The 20,183-nt window shown below is 44.1% G+C and overlaps 1 protein-coding gene across 1 annotated transcript in view; it reads left to right on the forward strand.

Annotated features, from left to right (window-relative positions):
* The first annotated feature begins 7,014 nt into the window (after window positions 1-7,014).
* Window positions 7,015-20,183, forward strand: part of JAM3 (junctional adhesion molecule 3) — a 41,134-nt gene continuing 27,965 nt past the window's right edge. Inside the window, exon 1 of the mRNA XM_063139122.1 lies at window positions 7,015-7,088. Within this exon, the coding sequence (XP_062995192.1) occupies window positions 7,034-7,088 (55 nt within the window). The 5' untranslated portion in view covers window positions 7,015-7,033. The remainder of the gene's footprint in view (window positions 7,089-20,183) is intronic.

The raw sequence follows: 20,183 nt of genomic DNA on the forward strand, positions 1-20,183 counted from the left end.
TCTGTTGTGTTTTGAGATTGTGATTTTGGTGAACTGGCTGGAGACGATTGGCTATTGGGTGGGATTGAAATGAAATGAAATTAGCAAAGGGATTGAAAATCAAGCCCCTCAATGGAAACCAATCCAGAAAGCTGTGCTTGGGGGGGGGGGGGGGGAATCCGCCAGACCATTCTACCAGCGCTGCCAAAAGTTTGGTTTTTCCCCCTTTTCCTTCCCTGTTGCTATTTCCTTATGTGTCGTGTCTTTTTAAATTGTAAGCCTGTCAGACGGGGCTGACTTCCTTTATGGATTATTTGTAAACTGTCCCTGGAGTTTTTTTGGCTGATGAGCAAGATGAAAACACTTGTAAGGTCACCATCTAGAGCATGTTCAGGCAGTGGGGGGGAGGGGAAGTCCTACGACTCCCAAAATTCCCCAGTCAGCATGTTTTCTGTCTAAACATGCATCAGATTATGTCCTTAATACATAGGGTGACCATATTTGGGAAATCAAAAAAGAGGACACCTAGTGTGTGTGTGGGGAAGCAGCTTTCTGAGTCCTGCAGAAAGTAAATTATTCCCCCGCCACCTTGAATAACCCGATTGGAGTGGAGGAGGGGAAAGGATTTCATTCTGCACCACCACCATCCACTCCAATTGGGGCCATTTCTATAATGTCCACGAATGACCCACTTTCCCCTTTAAGACCTCAATTGGAGTTCAGGGTGGGGGAATGATGTGCCTCAAGAAAGCATGTCATTCCCTCCTGCCATGCTAATGGCAGCCTTAAAGAGGAAGGTGTGTCATTCCACGACGTTATTGAAAATTATAGAAAATCCCCCCTGACACCATGGAAAGAACAAAAACCAGGACAAATCCGGGGAAATCCTGACAGTTGGTCACCCTATTAATACATAAATAAATAAGCCCACCAAAACTGTTCAGCCAAGATTTTCTACTTAAAGATTTTCTAGTTAAAACACTGCCTGCTGGCTTCACTCATTCAAGCTAAGTTGCATGAACTTGGTCATCCAATGAGGCTGAATGGTAGCTAGGAACAGCCCCGGACAGCACGGCCAATGGTAAGGAGTAGTGAGATATAGTTCAAATCATCTCGGATGTACACTGGGGGAAGTCAGATGTACGTAGTGGTTATCTCTTGTAAGATGTTTACATAGCCAAAGTAGGTGCCCCTGGAGTTTTGGCCTCCTAGGCAATTGCCAGATTTGCCTTTATTGTTGAGCAGGTCTGCATATGCTCCAGGTAAAGCTGCCCCTTGCTTCCTATGGCGAAATGGAAGGAACAATAGGGACCCATCGTGAATTCGACGCTGAGAAGCAGTGAGGACTGTGAGTTCGTCGTAATTCCAAAAGGCTTATTAGGCGCAGCTCTGTAGCTTTGCAGATGAAAAATAAGGCCCACTATTGGAGCGTAAGCCAGCGTTTGGGTGATAGAAGACCCTTGGTTGACCCTGGTAATAGAGAATCAACGTCAGGAGGCCGCTTGGGAAATGAAGGATTCATTTGGGGAGAAACAAAAATGTTTCTCTGGCTCGCCCGAGTGCCAGGAATAATAGCACAAAGAAAAGGAATGAGGGAGAAAAAACTGGGAGGAGAGAAAATTTGTCAGCAGAGAGGGAATGCAGAGGGTGTTTGTTCTGGGAGATAACAGCCCTTTAGATATTTCTGGCAGGGTTATTTAAAGAGCAGAGGCCCGACTTTCTCCTTCTGCCTTTCTCTCTCTCTCTCTCTCTCTCTCTCTCTCTCTCTCTCTCTCTCTCTCATTTTTCCTTTTCTTTTCTTTCTTCCTCTACATGTAATTTGACGAGTTCAAAGTTAACTTGCAAGTGCTATTTCAAAACAATGTAAACAACAACAAAATAAATTTAAAAATGCAATGAATGCAGCAGGGCACAAATCAAATCAGTATAGCAACACTAATCCAGTCTTCCCCAACCTAGAGTCTTCCAGATGTTTTGGACTACATCTCCCAGTATCCTTGACCATTGGCCATGATGGCTAGGACTGATGGGAGTTGAAGGCCAAAAACACCTGGAGGGCTCCAGGTTGGGGAACGTTGCACCAATGTACCAATGCAATTCAACAGCCTAACGGTCTTCACCTGGCTCTAGAAAGTCACTGACACTCAGCTCTATAATTTAAATGCAAATAATAATAATAATAATAATAATAATAATAATAATAATAATAATAATTTATTTATTTATTACCCGCCTCTCCCTTTGGATCGAGGAGGGGAACAACATTAGAACAGGAATCAATACATCTTAAATATTCTTGATTTTACATTGACATGGATAGGCCTGCCGGAAAAGGCTAGTCTTTAAAGCTGACTTAAAATCACACAGAGAGTTAATTTTACAAATCTCCTCCGGCAGGCCAGTCCACAATCTGGGGGCGACAGAAGAAAAGCTCCTCTGGGAAACTGATACCAGCCTAGTTTTAGCTGACTGAAGTAAGTTCACCCCAGAGGACCTGAGTATGCGGGGCGGACTATATGGGAGAAGGCGATCCCGCAGGTAACCTGGACCCAAACCATTTAGGGCTTTTAATGTAATGACCAACACTTTGGACTTTGCCCGGAAACTAATTGGCAGCCAGTGGAGTGATTTTAATGTTGGGGTAATATGCTCACCCCTAGATGTACCGGTGACCAACCTGGCTGCCATATTTTGAACTAGTTGAAGTTTCCGAACTAGATACAATGGTAGCCCTGTGTAGAGCGCATTGCAGAAGTCAAGCCTTGAGGTTACCAGCGCATGCACTACTGTCTTTAGGTCTTCTGACTCTAAGAAGGGGTGCAGCTGGTGTATCGAAATATAATATTTCTCCCCATAGTGGGAAAAACAGTGACCAGGTGAGCTCAATGCTTGCTCCATCTGCTGTCCAGGTGCTGTTGATGGGCAACTTCAAACCCTCCAATTTCCCTTCTGATGGTTCTTTATCATTCAACCAAGCGTGGACTGGACAGACCTTCAAACGGAGCATGCCTTCATATAGAGGGCTGGTGCCAAGATCTTGTTAGACAGACAGACAGATAGATAGTTGTGCACCCTTCTGGTTTTTCTTGTGATTTTCTCTGCCTTCATACAGAACTTTTCTACACAAGCCGGTCAATCACTGTATCTACTTTTGGTTTCGTCACAGAATTGAGCTCTCACTCTACACAAAAAGCTTTTTCCTTTCCTGCTTTTCTGCTGCATAACCTCTAGCTGGCGCTCTGCTGTAGCAGAACAACGCAATTACACAAGTAGGGAAATACATTTTCTTTTGCTTTCACAAACGGTCAGCAGGGAAGTTGGAATTGACTGGGTGATTTGCAATAGATCTCCAAGGGTTACTGAGTCTCAGTTTTCTTTTTGTGTTTTTTTTAACAACAGCAACAACAGAAAGACTCCAATCCATCCCCCTTTCTAAATTAGGCAGGGAAGTGGGTTTTTGTGAGCTCAGTTCTGGTACTGTGCTCAATTGTTGCGCTAAGCTCTGGAAGGCAAAGACCCTTGTTCCTTAATTCTATGTTCACACACACACACACACACACACGATCCAAAATCACTTTTCTGCACCTAGCTTTGTCTCATAGACCTCAGGATTCTAGAAAAAAGAAGTAAATCCCACCGGCTTGAAATCTGCCCTGGTCTGGCATAGCCTAATCAGGGCCTGACACTCATCAGAAAGAAGCAACATAATGAAAAGAGGCTGAGTCATGTCAGCCCCTAATCCCCCACAGAGCCTGTTTCTCACAGAGGCTGGCTCTTAGCTCATATTTTATTCCAGTCACTTGTATCAGCATTAAGTAATGGAACAGAGACTCCATTTGTGTGTGAAAATCAATGTTTCACACAGCAGTGCTTTGGCATCATGGCTGAAGCGAGACCATCGTGGGCCCGTGTATAACGTTTATGGCAAGAGGGCTTGCTTGTCTAGTTCCACATTTCAAACGGCTCCTCAGCAGGGATGGCAGATTAAAAGGCCGAGAGTTTCTATAATGCGAACACAGCGGTTTGCTTGGGTGCAAAAGGACATTTCTGAGACCTACAGCGAGACTTCATTATACGGGGGATATTTTAGGCAATTGCTAAAGCAGCCATTTTTGAAAGAGCCTATTTTTGGTTGGGTCTTTTTGTCCAGGGAAATGGAGCCGCCCTCAGTACCTTATTCTGCAGATGAGCGTGAATGGAGATATTAGTTTGCAAGTGAATCTGCAAGCAAAGGCAGACAGGGAAGGAGGCTGTCTCAATAAACCTCAGTTAGCCATAAAAAGCTGAAGGGGTGGGGAAGCCATCCGAATGCAAAGTATACCGCAAAAAAAATTAAGGAAACCAGGTTTGCCAATGTAAAGAGCTTCTCAAATGGTTTTTGCCAGTCGCAGGTAATTTCCTGTTAATGTCTGAAAGCAAGTGCTCAAAGACAGTTAAATTCTACTTTTCTTATGACATTCTCTGAATCCAGATGTGATTTTTCTGTTCAGAGTTTCGTGGCCAGGAGAGCCACCAATCTTAAACGGGTTGTGTTGTAGTGTTCTCTCACACATTGCTTTTCATTTTGTTGATGGAACCACAATGAACTCGACCAGATTTGCTCCTTGCAACAAACCTGTGAGGTTGGCCACCATTATTACCATTTTGCAGATGGGGAACAACTGAGACTGAGAGACTGTGATTAGCCCAAGACCTCATAATTGACTATGTGGAAGAGGGAAGGCTTGAAAACAGCTCTCACAAATATAAATCCAGTTTTCTAACTCCTGTCTCAGAGGTGCATCAGAAACAGTTCAGGAGAACCTGGTGATGAGCTAGAGATCAGCTCACTTCTGTTCTTACTGGTCTGTTTGGAAAGTACTTCTTTTGTGTCAGGACAAAATGCAGGAATGTTGTTGTTTAGTCTGAGCCTTTCTGTTTAGATCCTGATCTTGTAGACATCAAGATCTGATGTGTATACACTAGCTAAGCTCAAAGCAGTGGATCTTTAGGACGCAAACACACTTTAGCAATGCTTCTGCCTGTAATCTTGATGCCACCCTTGCAAGAAACTAACTTCATGTTAGATTTTTCTCTCCTCCAATAATTAAAGCTGGTTTACCTTTGGGTTCTTCTCTACAGCTCCTAGCTTTCCACCTTTGATGAGCCATCAACCCACCATCACTCATACTACAGGAACCCATTCACCTATCATACACCCTATAGCCCCCTGAAGAAGACTGTCTGCTCCATCCCTCTGAGGGTGGGTGGGTGGGTGCCCCACAGCAATGGGGCAGGCATATAACTCTGTCCCTCGGCCAACAAATTTCTCCTTGCTTCAAAATGTACGGACTCCAAAGCTATGTGCCAGTTAGGGAAATCTGCCCCTAGTGGCTGAAGATGTTACTGCTGGTTTCATCCAGATTTACACATTTAAATTATTCTAAATTAATTGATGAGCTTTTAAAATGTATGTTGAAAGACACTCTTTGTTATTGCTTCTCACATTACAATACTGAGCTGTAAATTGCTGTTACACAGAGAAACAAAACCAAGCAAACAGGTTTTAGATGAGTCCTGTACAAAGTGTGAACCTAATATATATTTTTATGTGGCCTCTCAACCCCTGCAAAACACATAACACACTTAGTAGCAAATCTGCTGCTGCCTTTGAGATTTTATCATGGTCTGATTAATGTCCTGCCTTTAAAAAAGAAAAAAGGGGAAAAAAGAAGATGGTTATGTGTTTTGGATTACTTATGGTTATTTCTCATTCTGTTGCTGTTTTGTTGTGTGCATTTAACTTCTGTTTGTAAACTGATTTGGAATACTTTGAAAAGGTGGGATAAAAGTAACAGGCCTATGACCAGCCTAGAAATTGGGGAGGGGGGGAGTAAGGGAGGGACAGTTCATCTGGTTTGCAGGCCTTTAAAAGACAAAATTGTGAAGGTCTTATTATAATTATTATTATTATCATGTAAATATATATATATATGGTGGCAGAGATAATTTAGGGGACAAGTCCCCCTAGTCCACCCCTGGCTACAGGCCTGAAAAGTAATACCGGAAACTAAGGCCAGATCTACACTACTGCTTTAAAGCGCTTTACAACAGTTTTGACAACTGTATGTGGCGTGTGTCCTGGGCCCCAACAGTTGTCAAAACTGTTATAAAGCACTTTAAAGCAGTACTGTAGATCCTGCCTAAATCTCAACCTGGGTTTGCTGCCATATAACATGGGAGAGGGCCCAAACCAGCCCTCACAGGCCTCTATCTAAATTATTGTAGCTTGATACACTTTTTCTGGAGGACTGGACCTGGGCAGGATCTACACTACTGCTTTAAAATGGTTTATAACAGTAGTGGCAAGGACACACTCCATACACAGTTTTCACAACGTTTTCAAAGTGTCATATCCTGTTTGGTGTAGATCTGGCCCCAGCATCCCTTGTAGCCTGGATGCATTCGGTTTCTATGGTACCTCGTGGACTCAGTTCCTATTTATTTATTTTATTTATTTATTTATTACATTTTTTATACCGCCCAATAGCCAAAGCTCTCTGGCCGGTTCACAAAAATTAAAACCACAATAAAACAACCAACATGTTAAAAGCACAATTACAAAATACAGTATAAAAAGCACAACCAGGATAAAACCACGCAGCAAATTTGATATAAGATTAAAATACAGAGTTAAAACAGTAAAATTTAAATTTAAGTTAAAATTAAGTGTTAAAATACTCAGAGAATAAAAAGGTCTTCCTTCCCTGCTGGGCCCCAAACGGCCCCTTTCCCCGGGGACCAGCCGCCCACCACGCCTTCCCCTCCTCTCCGCGAGGATCCAGCATCACCGCGCGGCTGAGGATGCGGTTGCCGCGGCAACGGAGCCCCAGCATCTCCAGCCTCCTAGCAACCGTTGCCGGGGCAGCCGAGCGCTGCAACGGCGGCATCTCCCTCCCGCTCCCTCCCTTCCCGGCTCCCTTGTCTCTCCTCCCACCCGGCGCTGGGACCTGGCCAGATGGGGAATGCGCAAGCTCCGGGCCGGCGAGGCGGACGGCTTAGCTAGATCCCCATCATGGCGCTCAGGCGGCGGCCGCTCCTGCTGCTGCTGCTGGTGTTTCCCATGCTCCGTAAGTCGTGTCCGGGGTGCGGGTGGGCGGAGGGGCGAGATCCGGGCTTGCGGAGGAGCGGGAGCTGCTTGGCAAAAGGCGCAGGTCGCGATCCTTGCCCGGGTGCCGGAAGGACTCGGGGCCACGTTTGCGAGGGAGCGGGGCATCGGTGGCGGGGGGCGCAGCCGTTCTTTCCGTCTTTCAGCAAGCCCCCCTCCCTCGCCTAGCGTGGTTTTCTCCAGCCACGAGTTGGAAAATAGATGGGGGGGCGCCGTGGGTGGGTTATGGCCGCGCGTGGAGAAGAGGGGGGGTGTTGTACCCATCCCATCACCGATGAGTCCCTGGGACAACAATAGAGGCGATTGATGCCCTGTGGCGCTTGGATTCCCCAACGCCTGGGCTGTTTTTTGGTCTCTGTGTGTGTTGGGGTGGGGTGGGGGTGGGGGTGCGTGGGGCGGGGTGGGGTTGTGATGAAGAGGGACGCGAAACGGATCCCCTAGCATCGAACACAACTCGCAGGGAGGTGGCGGAGGGAAAGTTTCAGCCCTCTTTTGCAAAGTCTAGCTCCCCTCGCTGGGCAAAAAACGCTCCCTGTGTTGTGGATCGGATATTCCGAGGTGAGATGCAGGCTGGGTTGGGTGATTTGTGGGGACTTTCAGCTGCTTTGGAATAAAAGAAATTGCACCTACGGGAACTTTTTAAAGACTGCAGGGTCGGTCGGCAGGATGTACGCGACTGCTTTGAAAGAGTTTATAATGGCACTGACCACTGTTAGGAACCAGGGCATGTTCCATATATATATAGTTTTCATAGTGTTACATCCTGCTTGGTGTATATCTTGGAAATTGAGGAGGTTCCTCCTGTGTATAGAATAAAGTCCTGAAGCCCCAGGATGTACTAGGTTTTTCTCCAGCCCAGGCTAAATAAACACAGACCATAGCTAGACCTAAGGTTTATCCCTGGATCATCCAGGGGTCAAACCTGTTCATCTAGGTGACACACAGGGGATCCAGTGCTCAGGCAGGGGCGAACCTTGGATGATCCCAGGACAAACCTTAGGTCTAGCTGTGGCCACAGACTCTTATGTGTGTCTGAACTATTGAGGAAAGATGGGAAAGTGCATCATGCATGCAATGTATTCCTCTGTGGGACTCTTTGCTGAGCAATTTGGTGTGTTTGGAGGCGGGTGAGAGACAGGAAGACAAACTTGAACCTCTTTAAAAAGCCATGTTGCCTTTCTTTTCTTTTCTACATGCTGCTGTTACAGCATGTAGAAAAGAAGCAAGGATACCTTATACAGTTAGAAAAGAGAGAGAGATTCTAGGGTGCCACTAAGATAAAGGAATGTTCCGTCAAAACTGGAATAGGGGATAGGACCCCGTACTCCATCTGCGTGAAATTTAATATATAAATATACATATGCATACATCACACATCATGGTTGAATTAAGAAGAATGTGTGCATGTATGTGTATTTTCTCAAAGGCTTGCTTTTTTTCTTCGTCACCTTTGAAGAATATGATAATAAGACCCCCTCCTCAAAGTAAAAAAGGGCTCTTGGCTTTCTTCCAACTCTCCCCATAATTCAAACACTTCCCCCATCTTTCCAGAGGATGAGGGATTCAGGAATGTGGTTCTTGGCCTGGCAGGCAGAGTTGATACTAGATCCTATTCACTTGGCAACAGAGACACCCATTGTTCCAGGAGCCCTACGCAAATGTTTTCAGCTTTAATTGCAAAAACATTTGCTAATTCCATTCACGAATGAGTTGGGTTGGGACTTGCTGGTCTTCTGGCTATTAATAAAAGCCCCAGGGAATTGGGGTGTTGGTTGGAAAGTGGTAATCGTTGTTTGGGGCTGTGTGACTTGAAACTCTTTTTGCCTCTACCCGAGGCAGATAGTACCCATCAGGGAGTAAAGTGTTGTTTTGCATCCTACTTCTTAAACTGAAAGCATGAACATTTAGGAGATAGCATGACCTTCCTGTGTATATTCTTGCAGCCCCCAGGAAAATACACCAATGTGTGCAGTCCGTGATATTCTTATTTATTTATTTATTTATTTATTACATTTCTATACCGCCCAATAGCCAGAGCTCTCTGGGTGGTTCACAAAAATTGAAAACATTCAAAGTATAAAACAACAATCTAAAACCATAATATAAAATACAATATAAAAGCTCAACCAGATAAAAAAAGCAGCAATACAAAATTACGAATTTAAAACACCAAGTTAAAATTTATTTATAGACTGTTAAGATGCTGGGAGAATAAAAAGGTCTTCACCTGGCGTCTAGAAGCATATAATGTAGGTGCCAAGCGAACCTCCTTATGGAGCTCATTCCACAGCCGGGGTGCCACAGCAGAGAAGGCCCTCCTCCTGGTAGCCACCTGCCTCACTTCCTTTGGCAGGGGCTCATGGAGAAGGACCCCTGAGGATGACCTTAGGGTCCGGGCAGGTACATATGGGAGGAGGCGTTCCTTCAGATAGCCTGGCCCCAAGCCGTTTAGGGCTTTAAATGTTAATACCAGCACTTTGAATCGGGCCCGGATCTCAGATAAGAGATTCTACACAACAGAAATGCTTTTTGTGGGGGGAAGGATTAGGAATTTTGTCCCGCAGGAAGCACTCTCAAAACAAATATTCTGATGATATTTTCCCCAACAACATTTCTTTCAGTTTCTAACACCCCCAGTCCACCAACCCCAATCCCAGAAGAGTAACAGCAGTTGAAAGAACAGGGTTGCTTCCAGCTGGAGGACCCCTAGCGCTACCAATGAAAAGACATTGTGTAGTGATTCCATCTTTCCTTCCTTGGCAATCTTTTTGTGGAAAGACAAGCATCAGGGAAAGCGAGGAACAATGACCCTACATAAAATTCTGTGAATGAGACAAAGGATTGCATGACTCCCCAGGTCTGAACTTATTTCTGCAAGGCTGACAAGTAAAAAAAAAGGAGAAGCTAAAATGTGTCTGTCTCTTAAAGGTGAGGCACAAGCTATAAAATTGTGATTGATTCCTTATTGGGTTTTTTGTTTGTTCTAGCCTGTGCTTTCACTTCAAGTTTCAAAGTGATGGGTCAGAGAGTGACATTAAAAGAGCTTGGCTGTGATGCATTTAAAGTCTAAATTGGAAACTTCACCAGGCCTAGTGTATGGCAGCTAAATTATTTAACCACTATACAAAACAAAATTTTGCCAATACATTGAAAGATCTTCACTCGCCTCTTAAAGTTTATTTCTGGGCAAAATTCAAAGGGCTGGTTTTAACCAATAAAGTTCTACACCATCAGGGACCAGGGTTTCTAAAGGCTCAATCCGATATGCATGTTTAGATTGAAAAAAGGCCTACAATTTGCAGGATTCCAGCTGGGGAATGCTGTGAGTTGTAGGACTTTTTGCTCTCTAAACATGCAAAGGGTTGCACCTAAAGAATTGCCTTTTCTCTTCTAAAGCTGCTTTTTGCCCTGTTGCAGGTAGTTTCTGTACTGATGCCAAGAGGGTGAACCTCCTTTCCAAGAACCATTCACTCAGTGCTAACACAATTAAACTGTAGGGAACCCCCCCCCCCCAGGTTAAAACTGTCGTATTCTCCCAGGTTTTTGATGATAAACAATGTTGATCTGCTTATTATTCATTTATTACATTTTTATACCGTCCAATAGCCGAAGCTCCCTGGGCGGTTCACAAAAATTAAAACCATTCAAAGTATAAAACATATATTAATTTTAATGACTGCTGATGGCTGCTGATTTATTTATTAATTTATTACATTTATATCCAAAATGTAATAAAAATTACATTTATTATAATTTTTGTGAACCGCCCAGAGAGCTTCGGCTATTGGGCGGTATAAAAATGTAATAAATAAATAAATAAATAAATAAAATCCCCACCTTTTTTCCTCCAAGGAACCCAAGGTGGCTTACATATCCCTCCTACTCTCCATGTTATCCTCATAACAACAACCCTGTGAGGTAGGCTGGGCTGAGAGTCTGTGACTGGCCCAAAGTCACCCAGTGGGTTTCCATGGCCGAATGGGGACTAGAACCCCGATCTCCCAACTCCCAGTCTGACACTTTAGCCACTACACCACACTGGCTTCTCTTTTATGTGCGCAGGTTTATGGACTCTACTCTTATTAGTATATATCCTGGGACATTTTAGGTTCTTTATAAACTTAGTTTATTTATTTATTTATTTATTTATTACATTTATATACTGCCCCATAGCTGAAGCTCTCTGGGCGGTTTACAAAATTGAATACGAGCAATTCGTAAATTAATTAAAATATGTATATACTGGTTTTCATTGGTGAAATTAACCTGGCACATGACATAGGCTTGTGTAGATACTTCCTTTGCTTGTCTGGATAAGGCATTTTGTAAGCACAGACTTCACTACCCAATAATCACCACTTTTTTCTTCTGAAGCCAGGGGCATCAGGGAGGACGTCCTCCATTATGGACCTCAGACACGGCACATAAAATGGAACTTTCCTTGGAGGAAAAAAGGCAGGATATCATTGTAATAATAAATAAATAAAGAAATAAATAAATAATGGAACTTTATTTATTATTGCAATGATCTCCTGCCTTTTTCCCTCCAAGGAACCCAAGGTAGCTTACAAATCCGCCTCTCCATTTTGTCCTTAAAACCCTGTGAGGTAGGTTAGGGTTAGGGTTAGTGACTGGCTCAGAGTAACCCATTAAGCTTCCATGGCTGAATGGGGATTTGAACCTGGGTCTCCCTGTTCCAACACTCTAACCACTACACCACACTGGCTTTCAGTGTTGGGCTTTATTTCAGTTTGTGGTAGGAACTCTGGGGTTGCACTGAAGGAGTCATAGAAAAGGTAGGTTTGAAGGAGGTATCTGATGTAAGAGAGGGAAATGGTACTGTATAGGTGATCTGGGAGGGAATTTCAAGTCATCATCATCATCATCATCAAATGTATTGATTTGCAGATTTTTAGAAACCGCAAATCCTCCTCCTCCTCCTCCTCCTCCTCCTCCTCCTCCTCCTCCTCCTCTACACACCTATCTGAGAGTAAACTCCCAAAATACAATGAGATCTATTTCCAAGTCAACATGCATAGGATTGTGCAGTCAGTATACAAAATATACACACATTTCTCAATTTCTTTATAATCACAAGATGGATACTTTAAATTGAGTGTGACTTGCCCCAAACCTCCATCCAGCATCAAGGCAGAGCGGGGATTTGTACCTGGTCTCTCAGGCTCAAACCGCCCAGAGAGCTTCGGCTATGGGGCGGTATATAAATGTAATAAATAAATAAATTGTCTACGGCGCCACATTCCTCATTTCTTACAATCCCACCTACTCCTCAAAACAACTTATTCTGGGACAGATTCATTGAAGAGGATTTGCATCCTGTGCCTTGCTAAAATAGTTGGAAGTCATGGAATTCTCGGGAGTCACAAATAGGTTTTGTGCCTACAAAGGCCTTTTTTATAGCATTGTAGTAAGAATAAATCCCCTTTTAAAGATATAGCATCCAGCTGTCTTTCAAACAAGTGCTCCGAACCAGCTGTCCAGGCCTCCAGTACAGGTTTTTTTTGTGGAGTTGTGGTTTTCAGACTCGCAGACTACCTAAATTGGGAAGGGGGAACAGAGTAAAGAATGCCCTAAGTGCAAGGAGCTATGTAACTGCTGCATGATAACAGGGCGATCGCGTACAATCTCACTTAACTGGGTGTTTTGAACGGCAAGTTCAGTAACATTCTTAGGCGGGATTTGGATTTTCTCATCCAGCACTAAATAACCAGCAACTTCGTCAAACCGTAAAAGGAGCATCTGTGTCCACTTTACAGCTGTTGGCAAAGGACGTGTGGTTCTAGCGAAACGCCTCTTGCTCTTGACACTGATCGCAACTGTTTTTGTTGCTTAAATGCTTCTCAGTTCGTGGAGAGTGTGTGGGCGTGCATTTGTGCGCATGCCTGCCTGCCCGTGTCGCTGTACGTGTGTGATGAAGCAAAGCCAAATGACCTGGTGTTGAGCTTGGGATCTGTAACTTTCCTCCATCTCTTTATTTCCATTATCTCCAATTAATGTATTTCTTGAATCGCAGTCGTACATTGTATACCTCCTCAATGACCCTATTGGTGTGCTTACTATTTGAACTATTAATAAGGGCTAGATGCTAAGAACAACAGCAACAACAAAAAGTCTGTGAGTTTTTGAAGTGTAATAATAAAGTTCTGTATGGTTTATGTAGGACCCTCCTTCTGTTCGCAGTTGAGCTTTAGACTTTCCAAAAGGAAAGAAAAATGGTTTTCCAACTTTCTGTCTTGGGTAACTCCTTTCGCATTATTATCAGGAGCTGCTAGGACTAGAAACCCTCAGTTCAGGGCACACCTGCCTCACTCCAGGGCTACAGTGTGGTGGGCGGCAAAGGGTTTCCACATATTGCAGTAGCTCTACCCACTCATACTGGCCATTGGTTCCGCTTAACAGAAATGTCTATAAAGCCTTCCTGTTTGCTGAGTATTTTGCTTGGGCAATTGTAGTATTTCCTGCCTTGTGTCTTATTCAAACTCTTGGCCTGTTCTTGGTTTTGCCCTCCTTGGCTCTTGGCTTTTGACTCCTGGCTTCTCATAGTTGGTGTCACTTCCGGGTTCCTCAGCCCTACCTGTCAACTTGATTGTAATGGAACCCCTTCCTATTGCAGAGGATTCTGGGGCATGTTCTAGAGTGGGCTTCACTGTTGCCAGTCCAAACTGATAGCAGCACGGTAGAAAGCACCCGACATTTCTGTGCCACCTTGTGTACTGCGGCAAAGATTGGTACCGATGAAGCTGTCTTGTTCAGCGGTGGAAGAATGGCCGCTACTTCTTGCTGAATAACTCACGCTAAGTTGCCAAAGAACACCGACATGCCCTGGAGCACGGTTCGAAAAACCACTGGCTTAAAACAATGGCGAGTTGTCTGTGTGCTAACATTTGCACTTTAGCAAATTATAGCTCTTCCTTTGGCATTCCTTGCAACCCCCCTTTTATTTTTGTGTGTGTGTGTTGAGGCAGAAATGGATGCCGCCGTAAATTTAGAAGTAATGTTTCACAGCCGATTGCACCCATGCCTGTGTTGATCCGAGGAATGCCTGCAAACTTTTTCTAAAGCTGGGGGGGAGATTGAGCATGGGGTGGAGAGAGGGGAAGAGAAAGGGCAGGCCATTCCCATTGGCCAATAAGTGCTGATTCAAAATTCCCCACATCTTTCTTGTTCCTATAAAGCAAAACATTCTAATTTGTTGCAAAATGGTTCTGGGTAAACCAAATCTCTCTCTCCTCCTTGTACATTGAACATTTATCATGTTGCTCCGGGGGCTTGTTTAGCAGTTGCAGCCCATGAAGGCAGAGGGAGAAAAAGAGACAAAATTAATTAACGTAGGTTACTTTCTCCATCAGGAAGATAAAAGTATGAGGTATATTTCTGATAGAGGAAAAGCACTCCTTTACCTTCGGTAGTGTTTGTCACTATTAGCCTTTTCAAATTATGGGTAGTCCAGCAATTTGCTCTATTAGTGGAACAGTATAAGTAGGACAGCAAGGGCCTTATTTACCATAATAATTTAATCGTAGGTATCTCAACCCACCAGGGGTGTTATTAGCCACTGAAAAGATTTGGGTACCCAGGTCCACATGGAACAGATCTGCATACAATCTATATATGTTACTTCTGCAAATTTAGAAGAGAAAACATTACTAGGAATTATTTAAATTTCACAGGAAGCAAAGCCAGCCAATTAATGTCTCATGCAAATCATGTCAACTTCAGTTAATTTGGCCCCTGACTCAGATCATCCCAAAACAATGAATATTTCTCCCTCAGCTGTATTGCTGGGCAGGGGAATACAGAGGGTTATTGCAGCACGTAGGAATGGTGGAGTTAACAATTCTCTCTTCCTTGAAACCTGCTTCCTGTATGGAAATTTTTGTGAACCGCCCAGGAAGCTTCGGCTATTGGGCGGTATAAAAATGCAATAAATAAATAAATTACGTAGAGGAAGAAATCTTTTATTGGTATCAATGGACACTCAGGGCTCTGCGGAATAGATCCGGGTCCCTGGAAAATGCCCCTTCATCCCATTGAAATAACTAATTATGTCAGGTGCCGTCTTTGCTTAAGCCAAGGTTGGCACAAGGGCTTCTGAACATTTGCGTTCAAAATATGTCTTTCCACCTTCATCTCAGTTGTAGTAGAAAGTTCCCCAGATTACTAGGTGTGTCAAGGTTGAAAGGCAACACCTTAAAATATCAGATGTGCCGAAGAGGGAGTTTTAAGGGTCCTCCTCGCAGCCCTGTGTAAGAAAATATAAAATATGACATGTGCAGAAGAGGGAAATTTATGTGTCCTCCTCTCAGCCAGGCATAAGAAGTTGTACCTGCCAAAATATCCCCTGTTGCACAGAAGGCCTGGTCTCCTTTACATCTGGTCACCCAGTAACCAGATGAGATTACCTGGGATTGACCAGATTAAAAAGAATGCCTCCACATCCACCATGGCTGTGCTGCTGCTTTTGTGTCTGTCGTCTTAAGACCCTTTAAATAAATAAATAAATAAATAAATAAATAAATAAATAAATAAATTGTAAGCCCTGTTGAAGGTTCATTTAAACCTAATGGCAGGTATACATTTAATAATGGTACCTCTGGGATGCCAACGGGGATGGTTTGCTTCAGATGTTGCTGTCATGTAAATCGTGATGTAAACCATAACAGATGTACATCTGGCCTTGTTTGGTCCAGTAGTTGCAATGTGGCCCTACCAAATATTTGGGTCCCAGAGTGGTGGAAATGGCAAGAGTCCCACCGGAGGCAAGGTGCATCTGGAAGGAGGGGAGTTAGAAAGCATTGGTGGCGTTTGTGAATACATCTTAAACATCTTTTTTTATTCTTCACGTTTCTTTCTGCTGGATGGAACTCTCTCCTCTGGTCCCTGAGCTTCCAAGAGAGCACAAATGCGCCTTATTTGTATCCGTGAACAAAGCTTACTTTTCCGCTGATTTAATGCAGTACTAACTTTTGCAAGTTTTCCTTATGAGTCTCAATGGTGATCAGTTCTTCTCTCCTTGGTGTGATGCTAGAAAGTATACTGGTAGCTTCTCTGCTTCCTTTCCTCCACCCCTGCCTCAACATTTTTTTTCCCTTCCTGTTTTGTTGTAAATAAAATCAGATGGTCCCAGGAACTAAAAGTAGGGGCCGTCAAAATGTTTTCAATGTGGGTAGCATTCATGTCGAAAGTGAAGGACTAGCACTAATTGAGGGGAAAGGCTGCCCCCCCCCCCATGTCCCTAGGGCTGATGCATTTCTGAAGGCCTTGGCTTGCCTCCATTGAGCCTCCGAAGGTATCGTTCCTTGATGCTAGAAAAAGAGCAACAGGCTGAAAGACATTCCAAAATCAGACAAATGGCTGGAGCAAAAGTTCTTGCATTCTGCCAACAGCAGATGTAGGCACAAATTCGATACCATGGCAGCCCTGCCTGTTCCCCTCTACAGCTGGGACGTTGATGTCAGGAGATAAAGACCCTGCTACCACCCTGTGACAGAGAACATTCCAAGGTGGTTCCTCCTTTTTCTGCTTCTTCTCCCTCCTTCCCTATCCAATGCAAATTAGTCGTCCTTTAAAAAGATACACATGTTAGATTCTTAAGAGTTCTTCCTCCACCTGAGTGTTAACCTCACCTGTCTTATTCATCCGACTTCCCTTTGGCTTGGCTGTTATTGTTTTGCAATGCATCTGCAATGCTGGTTAAAATTTATTTATTTATGTATTCATTCATTGCATTTTTATACCGCCCAATAGCTGAAGCTCCCTGGGCGGTTCACAAAAATTAGCATTTTAAAATAAACACTCCCTTAACACTTGCAAATCAGTAGTTGTTTTTTAATCCTGGGAACCTTTCTCAACAAACATATAATTGGCTCCAAGCTGTTTTATTTATTCATTTATTTATTTATTACATTTATATCCCACCTTTTCCTTCCAAGGAACCCAAGGCGGCCTACATAATCCTCCCCTCCATTTGATCCTCACACAACAACCCTGTGAGGTAGGTTGGGCTAAAAGTGTGTGACTAGCCCAAAGTCACCCAGTGGGTTTCCATAGCCGAATGGGGACTAGAACCTGGATCTCTAGACTCCCAGTCCGACACCTTAGCTGCTACACCACACTGGCTTTCTTTCAGATCCAGTGTTTATTATACTTCTTAGATACATAATATACTCAGACCCCATGGACTATGTTCCTACGTATTTGTGACTCAAACCTAGCTAAATAGAACTTCTGCATTCAGTAGCAGCCTACCTCTGAATACCAGCTGCTGGGTCAACCAACAGGGAAGAGCTGTTGTGACCTGTTTGTGGGCATTTAGAGGCATGTGTTGCCTATGGTTGAAAACAGAATGATGGACCTTCCTTTGATCCAGCAAGGCGGTTCTTTCATGCTTAACCTCTGTAATGTAGGGATGGGGAACCAGATGTGGTCTACAGGGCCTCCCCAATTGGCCCATGGTCCGCCTTTTGGCCCTCCGCTTTGCCAAGACTATTTGCTGTGCATGGGGCGGGGGTAAGTGTCTAGATTTGGTTTCACCCATTTTTGGCTTCAGTCAAGGTTGGCAGAAAGTTATCCACGATGTAATGCGGCCCTCAGCGTGAAATGGGTCCCGCAACCCAGCTGTGATGTGTGAACAAGCAATTTCTAAAAAAGTGCAACCAAGTTTTATGTTGTTTAGAGGGCTTTATTATTTTTTAGAATAATTTCTTGGCCTCGTTGGGTTCTTCCAGATGAGCTTTTTGTTGTGCCACCACCCTGACTCGATTCACAGTATCTTACAGGAGGTCCAGGTGTTGCAGTCATCCACGCATAACCCTCTCATGTTTTCCCAGCGCTACTTCCGTCTCTTTTCTTAAAGCGGAAAATCCGTTAAAGATTAAAAGGCAGGATAGTTACACCGTGCCTTCTGTTCGGTCGTGCCAGCTATCCTCCATGTGGAAGCACTCATTTTCTCTTGCCAAAGGTCAGTTCCACGGAGCAAAGTTCCACTCTAGAACACAACAATGACAATATAAATCTAATTCGGTTTTATTTGCCTTTCTAAACCCCCCAACTATGACACAACAACGACAAATCCTCTAGGCAGACAGGTATTTTAAAATTAACAAAGCTGTGTTTATGGATTTCAGAGCAAGGTTAGCCTGGGGAAAGATTTCATAGCTGGGCTGTCAACTCTAGGAAAATGAGGCCTTGATCCTCCAATTGCTTAAGAACATATGTCATAATTAGTTATACAAGATAGCCGCAAAAGGGGAACTATTCACTTGAGTAAAGACTCACACGTGCCCCGAAGTACTAGAAACATCAGACGTGAAGATGAAACGACAATAACATCACTTTTCTTAAGCAGTTGCACATTTCAGATCCCGGCTGTGGTCTCAAAGCTAAGCTGATCTGGATGGGAGACTTTCTGTTTCTTATGCTTGCTGCACTGAGCTCCCCAGGTGAAAGGTGGGATATAAACATAATAAAAAAAACAAAATCCCTGCGGCTCTAGGCTGGTGGAAGGCTACACCTGTTGAATTTCTGCCTGCCACAAAGCTATTAAACACTGAAGGAAAACATGAGGCTGTTTTAGCATGCAGGATGAACCCATGGCTGATAATGCATCCCAATTTACAGCAACGGAATTCCAGTCATTCCAGACAGCTTACAGCGTTCATCATATTCCCGTTAGCCCTCACTACTCTCCAGTAAACAGGGAAGTGGAGAAAACAGCACAGACTGTAATTAAAATCTTGAGACAGAATGGCCCACACAGTACTCTTTTAGGCTATAGGTCAATGCTACTGATAGCTACTGGATATTTAGCAAGCAGAATTGCTAACGGGAAGCCAAGTCACAAAAGCCGTTCTAACCCGAAAGACAACTCCCATTCCCAAGTGGCCTGACCTAAAAGAAATTGCCTGTTCAGTTTACCATGCTAAAGGAAGTTATGAAGTATAGCTTCCAAATCGTGTGAGGTACTGGTTCCTCTCTATTCGGCCCTGGTTAGGCCTCATCTGGAGTATTGTGTCCAGTTCTGGGCTCCACAATTCAAGAAGGACGCAGACAAGCTGGAGGGTGTTCAGAGGAGGGCAACCAGGATGATCAGGGGTCTGGAAACAAAGCCCTATGAAGAGAGACTGAAAGAACTGGGCATGTTTAGCCTGGAGAAGAGAAGATGGAGGGGAGACATGATAGCACTCTTCAAATACTTAAAAGGTTGTCACACAGAGGAGGGCCAGGATCTCTTCTCGATCCTCCCAGAGTGCAGGACACGGAATAACGGGCTCAAGTTACAGGAAGTCAGATTCCAGCTGGACATCAGGAAAAATGTCCTGACTGTTAGAGCAGTACGGCAATGGAACCAGTTACCTAGGGAGGTTGTGGGCTTTCCCGCACTAGAGGCCTTCAAGAGGCAGCTGGACAAGCATCTGTCAGGGATGCTTTAGGGTGGATTCCTGCATTGAGCAGGGGATTGGACTCGATGGCCTTATAGACTCCTTCCAGCTCTACTATTCTATGATTCTATGATTCTGTGAACATTTCTTCTACAACTGGCACCATTCAGTGCTAGATCTACCATGTTTAGAGCCAGGAGGCAGGGTTCATATCAAACTTGGTGGGGTGCGGGGGGTGGGGGGAGATATGGCAGACCCCAGGTACTGCACATGGTGGAGGGAATGGAACACCTATATCATAGTCTGCCAAGACCCAGTGTGGAGTAACGAACACATCCGTGCCATCTTCCTATTCCTGAGAAGTTGTAATTGCTAAATGCACAAGTAGTACCTGAAAACCCAAGTTTATCTACCAAGGCTGTGCTTGAGCTGTCTTATCGGACTGATAGTGATGCCACTACACACATCATTGCCCCGGTCAAGTTATTTTGAGAGCCTCTAAGATTTTGGGTACTTCCAGACTGACGTCTCTAGCACTACCAATCCCAGGACATTGTGCAATTCTATCCTTATCAGGTGTGTGTGTGTGTGTGTGAAGAAAAAAGATGGAAGAAACCATGGGAAGACACTGGTGGGTTACGAAACGGAAGACCCTT

Source organism: Elgaria multicarinata, chromosome 12 (genome assembly GCF_023053635.1).
Source record: "Elgaria multicarinata webbii isolate HBS135686 ecotype San Diego chromosome 12, rElgMul1.1.pri, whole genome shotgun sequence".
NCBI lineage: Eukaryota > Metazoa > Chordata > Lepidosauria > Squamata > Anguidae > Elgaria > Elgaria multicarinata.